The 17,178-nt window shown below is 36.9% G+C and overlaps 1 protein-coding gene across 1 annotated transcript in view; it reads left to right on the top strand.

Moving 5' to 3' along the window:
- LOC131434877 (long-chain fatty acid transport protein 4) overlaps positions 1-17,178 on the top strand; it is a 47,975-nt gene that overhangs the window by 19,019 nt on the left and 11,778 nt on the right. The window contains exons 3-5 of the mRNA XM_058602101.1: positions 3,001-3,386; positions 8,054-8,155; positions 8,790-8,941. Of these exons, the coding sequence (XP_058458084.1) occupies positions 3,001-3,386; positions 8,054-8,155; positions 8,790-8,941 (640 nt within the window). The remainder of the gene's footprint in view (positions 1-3,000; positions 3,387-8,053; positions 8,156-8,789; positions 8,942-17,178) is intronic.

Here is a 17,178-nt window from a genome sequence, read left to right as displayed (position 1 = left end):
AATTAACTGTTTTTATACGCCTTCAATCAAAATCTGTTTATGAAGATATGAACAATAAACAACGAAAAATCCCTATGTTCAGAATGCTCAAAATTAATCCATGTAGAGTGATTCTCGTTATTTTAAATTCATATATCATGATAATTGCAATATCAGTTCATAATAGTGCATAGAACAAAAAGGACTATTCTGCATTTCATTATTTTCGTCAAAAGTAGTTTTAAAAAAAGTAATACCCTGGTTTTATTTATGTTTTATACACTTCTTGCGACTCCATAGTGTGATCGCCATATTCAAGCCAACAAAAGTTTTATAGGTTGCATTTCCGTTATCATTACATTGAGAAAACCTACCGATAGCTATCTGAATCAATGCAGAAATTGTATGTTATAATCTTATAATATCTAAGTTATTGCTACATCAATTAACAGTAACAATTTATATATACGCTTACGTATTTATAATGTTTCGCAACTTTTTTCAACTATTATATAAAACCATAGCTGTGATTAAAGATATATTAGAATCAAGTAACTATAACTTACAAATGATAGCTAGTTCCATGTTCATGTTATAAAGAAACACTGCCGTCACCTTGTTTTGACCAGCATAATATAAAAAACATGTTCGTGCTCTTGTTGCAACATAGTTGGGCTAAGTGGTATAAGAACTAGTTACGGGTTGCTAATATTGGAGTCAAATAAACTTATTTTCAACTAGTAGATAGAAGCATAGTTGTAATTAAAGATATGTTTGGATTAAATAACGATAGCTTATAATTTATAATTAATTCAATATGACAAGAAGATGTGGTGATTTGATTCCTAAATAACTATTTCGTAACTAGTTATGTTATGAAGAAACACCTTGCTTTAACCAGTATAACACAAATAACATATTCGTGCTCTTGTTGCAACATAGTTTGGAGTTAGTCACATCAGAACTAGTTGCGGATTGCTACTTGGGTAGGAAGTGCGTGTTCATCAAAAAAACCACCTGGAGTATAGGCCTGCGTTACCAAGTGAACTAACAAGATCATCCTTGTACATCGTCTATGCTCGTGATACCACATGCAAATAATTGACGTAATGTAAATGTTTTAAGTCATCCAAAAACTACCTTGAGTGCAAGCCGTAATATCTACCAGCATAACAAAGTGCATCAATGAACTTTTTGTCCACGATCTATACTCGTGATACCACTTACTATTAAGAGGCTTACTGTAGATGTTTTGGGTCACCCAAAAACTACCTGGAGCTCAGGACTCATGGTCTACCAGCATAATCCACTGAATAAAGGAAATTATTGTGTTCGATCCATACTCGTGATACCACTTGCAAGTAATAGGCTCATTGTGAATGATCTACGCCATCCAAAAACAGTTCTGTTAAATTTTGTCTGGTGACCTATAAATCAACCGGCTTGCAAAAGTCATATTCACTCGTTTCTACTGCAAAAATGTTTTTAAACTACTTTTATATTGCAAAATCCAAGAAATAAATAAACACATATTAGTCATGTTCTCACAAAATTGGTATACACTGAAGTCTATATACGCGAGGATACGTACCGCATAAAAAAACCACAGAAAAAGAACACGTAACTTTGGAAATCCGCGTAAAAAACCACGTTACTTTAAAAATTCGTGTAAAAACAACCACAAAACTGTGGAAAATTTTTTGTTGTTGCCAAATGTCTTTATATCTTCATGAAATTATCTCGAAAAAAATTTGAAAAAAATAAATGACTTTGGAGATATTAGAAAAGGATTTTTTTATACCAAATGTTTTAGAAATGCATGAAACGTCGAGAGCTGGTGTAATCTCAAAAAATATTTGTTTTGAAAAAAGTGTCAGAGGCATAAAAAATGTTTGGGATAACACCAGATCTTGACGCTTCATTTATTTCTAAGACAAAACAAAATAATCGCATAACTTTGAACACTCGCATAAAAAACACATAAAACCGCGTAAAAAAACGCGTAACTTCGTAAATCTGCATAAAAAATTACGTGAAAATGATCTCAGTATATTCAACTTCATCATGTAGGTTATCCTTCAAATCCTACGCAACACTTCCACCATTGTTCTTACTATCATTCACTATTTCTTCAAATCATTGTTGTTTTTGAAGACTTTCCCTGTTTTCCAGAGCTTGATTTTCACAATCACCTAGAATTTTTCTATTGGGTGAAGTTCTAGTGGATTTGCCTTCTTCGGTACAAAAACAACATCGTTGGCTTCGTACCGCTTCATTACCGGTCTCGTGTAATGACACGTTACCAGATCCGACCAAAACAGATTGTTACCTTTGAGGGATCGAAGGAAGGGTAACGGGTATTTCTGGAGGCATTCTTCTTCATATATTTGGCCGTTGTTGGTGCTGGCCGTTATGTACGGATTGCTGAATTTACCGCAACTACAGATCGTCTGCTACACGAAGTATTTCTTGGTAAATTTTTCCACCGAAATGTTCAGGTGGAAATAGATGACGAGAGAACTTCTGACCGGGGGATTACTTGGCGCCCGCTTCAATGTACTTTTCGTCGTCTATTACGATGCATTTTGGTTGTACTAACTATTCGCGGTACAGCTCTCTGGTACGAAATTTGGCCACTGTATTCAGTATATCGGTTCAGTTAGGGGCCTTTCTTATTTTTCTTAGCAGTCCAACACGCTTCATTGTCTGTTGGATGAACCAGATGGAAAAGTTTGAGGTCACCTCAATAACTACTAGACAGATTAGGATGAATTGTCACACATGTAAACTTACTTACAATTTGAACAAGTTTTACACAAAATTTAATCATTTTTCACTTATGCAAAAAATACTGGATCCGTGAATAATAAACGAATATGAACTACCATATATTCGTCTCATGGATTAGATACGTTTCTTCGCACCTCTCTTGGCGATTAATAAATAGACATATATTGCTGGTAGAAACATTTACCATCATGAGCCCGGAATAAACAGATTCTTTTCTCTACTCTCTTCCAGTGCCATCGTATGTTTCCTTCGGCTCAACATTGCCCTGCATCGGCTGGAGAACCACAAGACGGTAGTGAAAGCTTTCGAAAATGTCGCCGCCCGGCAGCCGTCGAAGGTTGCTCTGCTGATGGACGATACCCGGTTGACCTTCGGTGAGGTGAAACAGCTCTCGGATCGCATCGCAAGTTATTTCCACTCGAAAGGATTCACCAAGGGTGATACGATTGCGCTGATGATGGAAACCCGCACCGAATATCCGTGCGTCTGGCTGGGACTGGCCAAACTCGGAATCGTGACGGCCCTGATCAACACCAACCTACGACGGGAAACGCTGAGGTACTCGATTGCGGTGGCCAATTCGAAAGCCATCATCGTTAGCACCGAACTGGCAGGAGGTAAGAGAAACCCTATCCGCTCACAGGTGAAAATGCGGTTCGGCAGTGAGGAATATTATTCAGCAGCAAATTGAATCTGTCAGTCAATCATTTTGGTATGAACTGTAGACTTTATCGTATCATGTCCTTTAAGGATGAAGGGGGAAGGCTTGTTTTTCCCAGCAGCATCCTGGACAAACGTCTATAAGTCCAAGGTAGAGTTTGCTTAATAGGAAAACATTGGAAATGCAATTTCTAGAAAATTAGAATAATTGAAGCTTCAATTGTCATTGAGTGACACATTTTAAAGTTTAAACTGTTACTAAATAAAAAAATGTCAATCCACCTAGTGGCGTTACGGTACCATGCACATAAGCGTACTTATTTTTAAAGTTTCAATTTAACCTATCAGAAGAAAGAAGAAAGTTCGTTTTTAGCTGATATGTCTTAACAATTTTATATTAAGATCTCAACAACGTTTAGTTAAGGTGGAAGTTTAACAGATTTGCATCACTACGTTCCTTTTTTGGTATTTGACCTTCTGTTTCAACAGATTTTTCAATTGATTCAAAGCGTACAGAACCATTGCATGGCTGGTGCTACGATTCTACTGACTTTAAGAATCCTTTTAGTTCGGGCTCGAACATGCGACAACTGGCTTGTAAGACCAGTGCCCTATGCATTGAATCGCCAACTCGGGATTTGCGTCATAGTAGCGGACCTAGAAGCCAAACGAAGAAATCTCGATTGCATGTTGTTTCTGTAATTCAGCGGTGATGTTTCAAGGAGAGATCCAATGGGTGAAAAATATTGCGCTCTCAATTTTCTTGTAATGAATCCAAGATCTTTATTTTCCTGTGCTCTACTAAGAGAATGGTGATCAAGGAGATTTATTGACCTTGGCCTGTGCAATAACATTTGTTGTCTGAACAACTATTTAACATCAAGAATTCGAAGATTTTCGAATACCGCCAAATAATTCAATTGAAGTTTAATTGACTTTTGGAGATCCGAGATAGGCTATCTATTAGATCTAGGATAATAACGCAGAATTACATTTCTCAGCGCATTTCCTTAAACGCAAATGATTAACAGCAGACTGTCGGTAAAAAAATTGCACCGCAGTAGCATTGTACTCAGTGTTGATTGATATAAAGACTGTCCCAGAAAGTATTGACGCAACCAAAAACCGCTGCCAGTTGTTTATTCGTTTTTATGAGTTTGTTTCGAAATGCGTGGACTTTCAGCAGAACAACGTCGAAAATTTGTGTACAAATGGTGCACAAAACACGACTGTCACTGAGAAAGATAGCAAAAATGGAAGGAGTAAGTGAAAAAGCCGTGCGAAATGTAATCAGGAAGTTCGGTTAGGATAACACCTTTGAGAATAAACCGAAAACGGGTCGAAAAAAAGGTTCTGCTAAACCTCAGTTGGATAAACGTATACTGAAGGCATTCGAGCAAAAGAAGGAGGTTTCAGTTCGGGATGTGGCCAAAAAAGTGGGCACTTCGAAGTCAAATGTTCTTCGTGCTAAAGAACGTTTGAATCTTCGAACCTATAAGAAGCACAAACAACCAAAACGTACAGTTCGGGTTTACATCTCATCCAAGTCAGTCGATAAAACAAAACCGCTTACGTTGGGGACAGAAGAAACCAAGTACAGTATTGTGTAGTGAACAATAGACCTCGAAACTGGAACCACAACCAAACGAACAAAAGGTACCGTCGGTACGAAAGAATACAATTATTATTGACTTCAGACAGTGCAAAATTCGACCTTCGATACGAGAACTTGAAGATTTGCTTAAGGAGCAAATGCATCTTGACATTAAACGTGTGCATTTACTTCAATACAATAAGACCAATAATGTTGTTTATATCCAGTTCTATAAAGAATTGGATGCAATTCAATTCGCTAAAGACAATAATAATGTGCCCTATGTGGAGCATGAAAATATATGGAAGATGCATGATGCATGTGCATGATCTTCCCTCAAGCGTCATCGATCCTTATATTCGCGCAACTATGTCCCAATACGGAGAGATTCTCTCTATCAAAAAAGAAAAGTGGAAGAATTTTTTCCCCGGTATTCTAAATGGCGTACGTTTGTGACGCATGCGCTTGAGGAGGCCTATACCTTCTTATGTGACATTCGGTCAGGATACAAGAATACCGTGCAAATCACTTGTTACCTATGATAATCAGATGGCCACATGTCAATATTGCCAAAAAGCTGTTCACTACGGTAAGCCATGTGATAAACCGGACAAGGAGACAACTATACCAAAGGACAACGGTGCTTCCTTCACATCAACCCCAAGCAACCCCAGTACACCTGTGACAGTCATCAACAACAGGGAAGTATCCCCTTCAACGAAACCATCCAACGTAACCCCTATAGAACAAAGTACACCAGCTGCAGTTAACAGCTTACCATCCAACCAACCAGCAACTGCAAACAATGTACAACAAGGCGCATCTACAGCAACTAGCAACGAAATCAACAACAATACCACGACAATGGAAGACGAGACGAACCACGAACAAACTGCCCCTCAATCCTCGCAGGAGGAAAATGGAAGCTCCTCTTCCCCTAGAAAAAGGGTGACAACGAGATCCAATACAAAAAAAAATATCTAAAAACTCAGCTAAATCAGCCACGTAAAGCTTGTACGCAAATAGGCCTGAATAAAATATCTTTTAAATAATAAAAAAAAAAAAAACAAAACGTAGTCTGAAACGAGAAGCATGGATCAGGCCGAGGGTCCGAAAGCTGTACAATACGATTCTTGCTGGAAATTTGAACTGCAAAATCATGGACGACGAAACCTACGTGAAACTTGATTACAAATCCTTGCCGGGACCACACTATTATACGGTGCGAGAAGGGCAAGTGTTAAACCAGTCCGAGACATCGATTGAAGTCGAAAAATTTGGTAAGAAAGCTATGGTCTGCCAAACAATTTGTAGCTGCGGTAAGATTTCGAAACCCTTCATCACCACTGCTTCAATGAATAGGGAAATATACATCAAGGAATGTTTACAAAAACGACTTCTACCCATAATTCGAAGCCACAAGGATCATGTTGTCTTCTGGCTAGATCTTGCTTCTTGCCACTACTCGAAATCAACGGTAGAATGGTATACTACCAAAAATGTCACTTTCGTCCCAAAAGACATGAATCCACCAAATTGCCCACAACTTCGACGAATTGAGGAATTTTGGGCATTAACGAAGGCACATCTTAGGAAACATGTCTCGGCAGCCGAAACCATTAAACAGTTCGAAAAAGATAGGAAAAAAGTGTCAAAACTTGTCGCCAAGAAGTCTGTACGGAATTCAAGGAGTAACGTTCGCCACCTTCTTGCGAAGCTAGTCTACAATGGCTATGTAGCATATGTTGAGAATAATATTCTGTTGTTGTAGTCTAATATTATCAGTATATCGAATAAAATTTGAATATCTAACACTTGTGAATTATTTACAGCGAAATCAAAGTGCGTCCATACTTTCTGGGACAGTCTTTAATACTGAAAATATTTCCATGAAGGACTCTTTTAAATTGTAGTCTAATTTTCGCTTAAATCAAAATGGGAGGTCATAATGGGTGCTGAACCAACGAACAGAGTTTTTGGTTCATATTTTCGTTTCGATTATAGAGGTTTTAACCTTGAGGTCATTCGAATTTCGGGTTAGAAAAAGGTTAGGGTTGCTCCTACGTGTGGATTCTCATATTTGAGTGTATGAAAATATTGTAAAGCTCTTTGGGTCAGAAATATTATAAAAAGAATGATGTGTTGCATTTTGTTTTTAAATGCCGATTCACGACGACGTCTAACTGCGCGATATTGTTACGATGTAATAATTATATTTAGAAGTGACATACGTCAGGTACAGTTCGGATTTATATTTGATTATTTTTGCATTTAAAACTGCTCTGAAGTTACTATCATCCTAATTTGACCAATTGAATTTTTTTAGCCATCAGATTCCACATCGCCTTTAGGACAGTCTTATCCGGAGAAAGATAAAAGATACTATCAATCCACCATTGCACCCCAGCCCCTAGTCGCCGTTTAGATTTTAACAAGTCATAAAGCATATGGACCGACATTTTGCACTTTTGAACCCTTATTGTGGACTAATTGGGACTTGGTCTTTTGAAATACATAAGTCCACGACTTAAGACGAAACCATCCCGCTGCCTTTACCATCATAGAAAAACGTAGATTATTACTGAGTTCCTCTATCCCTCTAATGAGCCTACGTGGCTCATGCATGACTTCATAATTCGATGCTAGAAAACATGCACGAGAGTGTATTTAACTCATCCCTAGAAAAATCTAAGTTAACTAAAAATGCTAGTAAGAATTTTTGACAAACTGGTTGCAGATTCCAATTGGAGCACTCGATTTTTCATCGGTAATATATTTCAAAATGCAATTTTAATGCAATACATATATGTACAAAAACAGATAGCCTTAATTTTGATATTTTTTTTATAAAAGTCTCATTTGTTTTCTCAACATTGCATATTTATGAAATTTAAAGTCTTTAGAGTAAATTAAGTGGTATCATTACTACAGTCACTATTAGTCAGCCGCCTTTCACCTTATTGAAAACAAATTTGCATATTCGTAGAAATAATACCAATTATAAAGATCGTTATTTCGGTTTGATTACAGCACTGGCAGAAGTAATAGATCAGGATGGAGTAAAAGGTCTTCCAGTTTTCTTGTACGGTTCCGAACTATCTTCAGATGCTACAACATTGGAAGGATTGCCAGGTAACTATAGCTATCTTCATCAGGAAACTGTATCAATACCATAACCAATGAGAATCCGATTTTTGTAACAATCTCCATTACTATCTGCTAAACCTAACTCAAGTGTTATTCGCAGTAAAAAGTTTCTCACGTTTTTCAGTAAAATTTATTTGTTAGAAATGTTTGCTAAATTTCAGTTATATGTCACATTGGTTTGTCGGTAAGATAACAGTAATCCAACAAAGTATTCTATTATTCCCACTGTCGAAAACGGCTGCCAAGTTCCCATTGGGTAAAGACACATACAGGTGATGTATTTTCGTTCCAGTTCATTTCCTGCTAAATTCCTTTTTTCCAACACACGCAAAGAATCGCAGTCCGGCTCAATTACTGGTCAGACTAAACATTTCCCATGTATTTCTCACATAATCGAAAAGGTATCTACCTTTTTTTAGCTACTGTATGACTGAAAGTTTCCCACAGAAAAACATACGATGTTTCTATCGTCATCACTTTCCCGCTCCTATAACATATAATAGATAATCATAAATCATTTTCTCACCAGAAAAATCCGCACCGTTTTTGTGGGTGGGCTGCTTTTGATGAGTGAGACTGTATGTTTTCCCCTTCCATTTGCACCGTTGTTTCTTTTCAGACGCCGAAGATCTGCGGCACGCTCTGGTGGACGTACAGAATGTAGACTTAAGCGCTATCTGGGATGATGTATCACCGAGAGATAAATTAGTTTACATCTACACGTCCGGTACAACCGGATTGCCCAAAGCGGCTGTGATCACCAATTCCAGGTGGGTTGATTCTTTACAGTACAATACATATACAGTTTTCCACCTGAGGATTTTGAAGAGCTACGATTCTATTCTGTTTCTATCGAGCAATTTCCTAAATGTATAGCAGGTCACAGACTTCACGTACTCCGATTTAAATGAAACTTTGCACATGTTTTCAATATGACGAACTCTTTATTTTTCCACGGCTGGGGAGGACTAAACACTTATTTTTGAGAAGAGCGAATGATTTTTTGTATTCACTTCTTTTGTATCACAGTAGCTCGGAAATTGTATATTGCACAGAAAATAGTTCGAAGAAGAAGTTCTAGAGAATCGGTTTTACACTTAAAATGAGGAACCAAAAAAACATAATTAGAGAAAACATCTCATATTTTAAAATTTAAATCCTCTTTTGATGTTAATTTGATTAGGGTCGATTAAAAAGTGAAGAGTTACATCCGAAATAACTTTTATCCATTTTTTCCAGTTTTAAATTTCCGATAAAAAAAGTTATTTTAATTTTAGAATATGGATTTGCAGATAAAAAAACAGAAATTTACGCTTAGTGACTTTCCGCTTAGAAGTAACCGTTTTCGGGATACACAAAGCAAAGTAAAAAAGCAAAGGCTTGGTATTACATTTCTTTTGTGGAATCTGGCCTTTCTGTTTCAACAGACTTCGCAGCCGATTCTTAGTGTACAGAATCATTGCATGGCTAGTACTATGGACAGGCCCCAGGATTTCGTTTCGGAAGGGGCCCGAAGATAAAAAAAATAATGCTACTGAAGATTATTGCTGATGTGCCTAATTCTCGGTGTGCCTTTTACGGATGTTTTATAACATACACTTTGAACTTTTCCATTGGAACTGTTATTGTATTACACTGCTTTACGTTTACTGTCTTGTTATTTCCTGTAACACATGTCTGAGACCTTCTAAATAATTATATTTCTGTTTTTGATTTCGGGAGGGGTCAGGGCCCCTCGGGCCCCCCTTCTGGATACGTGACTGACTATGGATCCTACTGACACTAAGAATCCTTCCAGGTCGGGGCTCGAGCACACGACAACTGGCTTGTAAGACCAGTGTCCTATGCATTGAACCGCCAACCCGGGAGTGATACAATTAGTTCAAATGAAGCATACAACCACTTTTAACTCGTTGAATCGGCATAGTTCGACACCCTTTTCTTATAAGCTTATAACTTCTGACTAAGTGCACATTATGCGGACATATAACCATCGATGGGAAGCTAAAGTCCCTAACTAACAACTGAATAAGAAACTTGAATCAACTTAGTTTCTTTGATTGAAAAAAACTACTATTATCAATTTAGTAAAGTGATAAATTTTGACCATTACAAAAAAGGTGTTTGGTTACCAGCACCCCACGAAATTTCGCTAAAAATGGAAAAATATAAGTAAAAACTGCCATTATTCAAAAAAAGAAACGAAATTTTTTCTTTTCGGAGGCGTTTTGAACAAAAGTCTTCATTATCTGATGGTGACTTTGCCTTGGCTCTCTTGACCAATGATTTAGATGGTGGCGCCTTTGGTGTTGATTCTAAGCCGGTGTTTGGAACCTTGGGGTGTGACCTGTTATTCGTTGGTCACAATGTTGTTCCTTTGGTCACTGAGTCCAGCTTGTATATATTTTTCAAATATTGTATAGTTTTGTTTATTTCATTGTCAGTAAATGTCTGAGTAGAATTTAAACGTCAATCGCGTTCACACTCCGTGTTTACATGTTTGAGTCACGTTTAAGTTCTACTTAATAGCAAAGGTTGGTGTCAAAAGTAGGGTCTTGTTCAATTATTTATTCTATTTATTTATTTATTTATTTATTTATTTATTTATTTATTTATTTATTTATTTATTTATTTATTTATTTATTTATCAATATATTTATTTATTTATCAATATATTTATTTATTCATTTTCATTTATTTACACTATTTATTTATTTATATTATTCATCTATTTACATTCGTAAGTTCATATATTTCTTTATACAAATTTATTTAATAAATTATGATTATTTCGGCAAAAGGAAACAAAATAGAAAATACACTTATAGAAGTACTAAAATTCAAATACACAGTTCATGACACCAACCATAATAAAACGATAAATTATTGTAACCGTCATCTGTCTGCACACTGTCATCGTCGTCATCATCGTCATCATCGCAACATAATATGCGGGGTGGCATGCTTTGAGGGTGGCGGTGGGTATGCGATGGAAACCGGACAACCAGCCTATAAAACCCGCGGGAAAACCATTGCGGGGGCTCGAGGATATTACCAGCCCGGTAGAGTGATGATCGTAGCAGCGGTCACAAACCAATGTGACAGTGCGGTTCATTAGCAGAACAAAAAGTTAGTGGAAGTCTATCCAAATGGATCAAATCCGTTTCAGAAGCCCTTCATCGATAAATCAAAGTGGATCCAAAGGGATCAGTAATAAATATCGATAAGTATGCTGCTAGTCCGACGTGTGTGCCTTCAGGTTTTTTTCTTACGTTAACCGAAAAACGTAAATATAGTGCACGGTACCACTCTCCGGGTAGTGTACAAAACGCTGGCCTCCGCTACACACAGGCCGAGTTGCTGCAGCATCTGGATACTGATTCATCGCCCCCGGAGCTAGCGCCGCCCCGCTCGTCGTTGCCAGGAACCATCAAGTCGACCAACGTGCATCACGGCCGCAACGGAGCGTCGAGAACAAAATATCGACCGAAAAAAAGCGCAAGTAACAATAGAGACATTCTGTGCCGGGGTGCCGGTAACCGAAATCGGTAGACATTTTAAAAATGACGAAAAAAACTTTGGTTGCGAAAATTTTGATTGCTTACTTACCTTACCTAACAGCTATAGGCCTGGGGTGTCCTTTGCTGTATCAAGAATACGTCTCCACATAGCTCGGTTCATGGCTGCTCGTCGCCAGCCACTCAAGGCACGGACGCTTCTTAGATCACCCTCCACTTGATTGATCGATCGAGTTTTGATTGCATTGGGTATTAAATCACGAAATAGATCGATTTTACCTCATAAATATTCAATCTACTCACCTTTTCGATTGATGCTTTTCATTATATGATACTATAAAAAAAGTCATAACTTTCTCGTTGATTTTCACGCAATTAAAATTAGTTTTAAGTGCAGTAAAAAGTACGAGCGTCTGTTTGCTTTGGTATTCGGCACAAAATGAACGTGCTGCTATTACACACACACAAATGACATTTGTCGGAATGACGCTATCTGCTTTCTGTCAAAAGTTACGGTGGGGTGCCGGCAACCAAACATCTTCCCCTATGTATTTTAAATCTTATGACTATTTTCATCAGAAATTTGATACTGGAAAAATGTCTAAAACAATTTCAGCTATAAATTTTTAACTGACACTAATGAAATTAACAACAAATGTGGATTTGAAGTTTGAGTTTAAAATAAAGTTATTTAAACCAAGAACGAAGACGATTTTTTAACTTTAGTTGTTTGACGTGAAGCCGCCATAACTAAGTTCAATTTTGCAATGACTGAGCGGAAACATGTATTGGAGAAGCCAAATGAATGAAAAACTAACAGAAAACATGAATTTTTGGAAAAAGATAGGCTCAGAGACAGGACTCGAACCTGCGTTCTTATGCATTCCGTGCATACGCGCTACCAAATTCACCACTCTGAATCTTGTTTTAGTCACTCTAAAACGCCAGTCGGACACAATAGCGCGTACATCGAACATGGTCTACATCCTGGCCGTCACCCGACCATACCTTATATCCAAACATCTTCTCTGTCCATCAAACACTAGTCTTCTCGCTTTATACCTATTTCTCCGATCAAGCATTAAGTAGGAGAGTGTATTTATAATCGCTTGTCACCTTCTTTAATGGTGCCAGTCGCTGGCTGGACATCGTCAGCGACAGACCCCTATGAAGTTAGTATTGATTGTCTGCCCTTTCCTACCAGAAGCAGATTGTTACAAAAAATCAAACCGCAATTGTTTTTAACGATTTATTAAATTTTAGTTGTTTGACGTAAAGCCGCCATAACTAAGTTCAGTTTTGCAATGACTGAGCGGAAACATGTATTGGAGAAGCCAAATGAATGAAAAACTAACAGAAAAGATGAATTTTTGGAAAAAGATACGCTCAGAGACAGGACTCGAACCTGCGTTCTTAAGCATTCCGTGCATACGCGCTACCATTTCGCCACTTTGAACCTTGTTTAGTCACTCTAAAACGCTAGTCGGACACAATAGCGCGTACATCGAACATGGTCTACATCCTGGCCGTCACCCGACCATACCTTATATCCAAACATCTTCTCTGTCCATCAAACACTAGTCTTCTCGCTTTATACCTATTTCTCTGATCAAGCATTGAGTAGGAGAGTGTATTTATAATCGCTTGTCACCTTCTTTCGGAGAAATAGTACGATTTGAAGACTTTTTCATCCGTGCAAAACAAATGGTTTGTTATACTTCAGAAGTGTGCAAAATTTCATTCAAATCGGAGCAGGTCGATCCTGATTTTGCCATCGTTTCTGGTGTTGATTTCTGGAATTGCTCAATCATCATATACTTTTTTGCAAGGGCTTCCAAAAGACAAAAGAAGTGAGACCTATTCCAGGATTACCCTGATTGTTTTCAAGTAATCTAGTAATTAGCGACTTACATTTAGAATACTAAAGTAATCATGTAAGCAATCAGAGTAAAAATTAATTAAATTAATTAATGATTAAAACAAAATGTATTGAACAGTTTGATCTACCTGTGAATTATAACTGCTATGTAACCTGAAAAGCGTAAGAGGCGGAGCTTGTGCGCCTTACCGAAATTTATCAGACGAGTTCACAACGAAACAGAAAATATAAGTTTATGTCAAGTTACAATTTGTTGATGTTTTTCCCATTCAACATTTATGACCAAAGATCGGTATCCGATGATCAGAATTGAAATATAGAATTCAATCTTGTTTAACCTCACTATGTCTACTCAAAATCTACGTGCTATTCGATATTTATGGTGATTTGATCATTGATCATTTTACGTATTGAAAATGTGCGCGCCTTCAATATTTTGTGTTTTAAAATATAGACATTCAAAATGATATTCACATTTTTATTCCCACCGTATGAAATTTAGAGCTAAAAAGTTGAAATGTGTTCAGATAGATATTTTTTTGTTATTAATATTAGTTTCTCAAATACCAAAGTTAAAACAGCACTGCATTGCATTTTTGAAATTTTATAAACATTTCATTCACTGGTCATAATGGTAGCCATTTGCATGTTGTCAACGTCTTAAGAGTCATCAAAGACATCATATTAACAAGATATCCAGCTCTCACATTTCCCGAACAAATCTTTGGCAACATCCATTTTTGCGACCATGGCGCCCTCAGGCGAGTCCGCATCGAATCACGTACATAGAAGTAGGGGATAGGAATGTCAAATTCGTACGCGCCAAAATAGCAGCACTGCGCACCCATACAATTGACATGACATATTGAATAAGACGCCGTGCGATGGCGTCTTATTCAATATGTCTGACTGACATTTACAAACGTATCACTGATATGCATAAAAATGAAAAATCGTTTATCTCATCAATGAGCAATAAACTTAATGCTACTGTCTCTGCCGCGGTGGCTGAGCAGATGCAACAAGTTCGGGATGAAGTTAGGGTTATTACTAGTGCTGTGGAGTCTTCGCAGAATTTCTTGTCTGAGAAGTTCGATTCAATAGTTTCGGATTTCAAGGACTTGAAGTCTGAGAATGAGCGTCTACAACTAGAAATCGATACATTGAAGCTTTCACTATCTTCGCTGACTGCTACTGTTAATAAAATTGAAAATTATTATGCTAAGGAAAACAAAAAAACAGTAGCTAATAACGCGATGATATTCGGCTTGCCCTCACTCCCCAATGAAAATGTGGGGGAGCTTGTGCTAAAAACATTCAAATGTCTTGGTGTTAGTTTGTCCCGTGATTCCGTTGTTTCGTCATCCCGATTGTATGCGGGTAATAAAAACAGCGGCGCTCCAATTCCAATACGAGTGGTCTTCAAAGACGAAGCCATTAGAGAGACAGTTCTAGACAAGAAGCAGGAACACGGCCCTCTGATTGCTACTGCTGTTGACAAATCCTTCAAGACTAATGGAACTGAAATGAAAGTGGCAGTTCGTGAGGAGCTGTCAACTGCTTCTTTGGAACTGTTAAAAAACATGCGAGAATCTCAAAAATTATTAAATATTAAGTATGTATGGCCAGGTCGTGGAGGAGTTATATTAGTAAAAAAGGATGACTATTCTAAATTGGAAAAAATTCGTAACAAAATAGATCTGGATCGTGTTATACATTTTTACCGATCCACACAATTGACGTCTCCTTCCCCAGATCAAGTAACACTCAAGCGTGAAAGAACTTAATTTAGTTATTATATTGATGTTACATGTGTTGTTATTTGTTTCTCTTTTAAATGGATAATACGACTACCAAAAATTTTTTTCACGAAAATATTTATAAGTTCAATAACAACTATACAGTAAACGACAAAAAAACACTTAAGATTTTGCAATGGAATGTAAGAGGTATAAACGATATTTCAAAATTTGATGATATATTAATTGATATTGACAATTTTAAAACTCCTATAGATGTTATAGTAATCGGAGAAACATGGTTGAAAAATGAAAATTGTGCTCTCTATAAAATACCGCATTATAAAGCCTTTTATGCTTGTAGAGAACATTCTAGTGGAGGCCTAGCAATATATGTCAAACAAGATATTGAACATAGACTGATTAAGAATTACACGTCCGATGGATTTCACCATATAAACATCGAGCTTTGTATCAAAGGACATTTTTATAATATTCATGGTGTGTATCGTCCCCCTAGCTTTGATTTTAACGAATTTTCCGTTTACCTAGAAAGCTTGATGTGTTCAATTCAACCGAAGCATACGTGTTTTATTGTAGGTGATATAAATGTTCCTATAAATCTCATTCATAACAATATTGTGACAAGATATAAGGCTCTGCTAGAATCATATGACTTTTCGTGTACAAATTGTTTTAGTACAAGACCAATTAGCGACAATATACTTGACCATATTATTTGTAAACTTGACGACGTTAATCGTATTCGCAACGACACAATATTTAATGAACTAAGCGACCACTCTCAAATCTTAACAACTTTCAAAATACTGGCTGATAAAGAACCTATGACGTTAACGAAAAAAATAATTAACTATCGTCAGGTAAATCTTGATTTTTCCAATTTTATTAATAGTATTGATGTCATTGAGGACGCTGAAACAGTTCTTCAATCTATAGTTTTCGTATATAACTCTCTACTCGAACAACATACAAGAATAATAACTAAAACAGTCACAGTGAAAGGTAATCATTGCCCATGGATGAGCTTTGATTTATGGAAACTAGTGAAAATAAAAAGCAATTACCTCAAACGTATCAAGGCAAGCCCCCACGATCAGCATCTCAAACAAATGCTATCACATATATCTAAAAAGGTCGACTCCATGAAAAAGGCGAATAAAAAAAATTATTACGAAAACCTTCTCATTAACGTACCTCATTCGAAATTTTGGACAAATCTTAAATCTACGTTCGGAATAACAAAAGAAAAGGATAAGATACGCTTGATCGACAGGGGCAAAAACATTAATGACAACAAGGAAGTTTGTGATATTTTCAACAAATTCTTTTCAAATATCGGTAACGAATTAGCTAAAGCTATTCCTGTAAACTCATCTTTTTGTCCAATAAGTAACGTTCGTCGTGTTTGTGATTCTATTTTTCTACGTCCTTCATCTGTAAATGAAGTGATACTGTTAATACAAGGTTTGGATAATAAGAAGAGTAACGGCCCTGATAACGTCTCTGTCAGTGTACTAAAACATAATTCATTTGCATTCGCAAAAATACTCTCTCAGTGCTTTAACGTAATTATTCAGACCGGTTACTACCCTGATTGCCTCAAGGTGGCTAAAGTCATTCCTGTGTTCAAATCGGGTAACCGTTGTGATTGTAATAATTACCGTCCTATATCTACATTGTCCGTATTCAACAAAATATTTGAAAAACTTCTAGTCACTAGACTTATCGAATTCCTAAGTAAGCATAATATCCTCTTTAGATTCCAATATGGCTTCAGACAAGGTTCTAGCACCCAAACCGCTATAATTGAATTAGTTGACGAAATTATAAGCGAGATCGATAGTAAAA

The sequence above is a fragment of the Malaya genurostris genome, chromosome 3, assembly GCF_030247185.1.
Source record: "Malaya genurostris strain Urasoe2022 chromosome 3, Malgen_1.1, whole genome shotgun sequence".
In the NCBI taxonomy this organism is placed as follows: Eukaryota; Metazoa; Arthropoda; class Insecta; order Diptera; family Culicidae; genus Malaya; species Malaya genurostris.
This window is presented reverse-complemented; position numbering and strand designations above follow the sequence as displayed.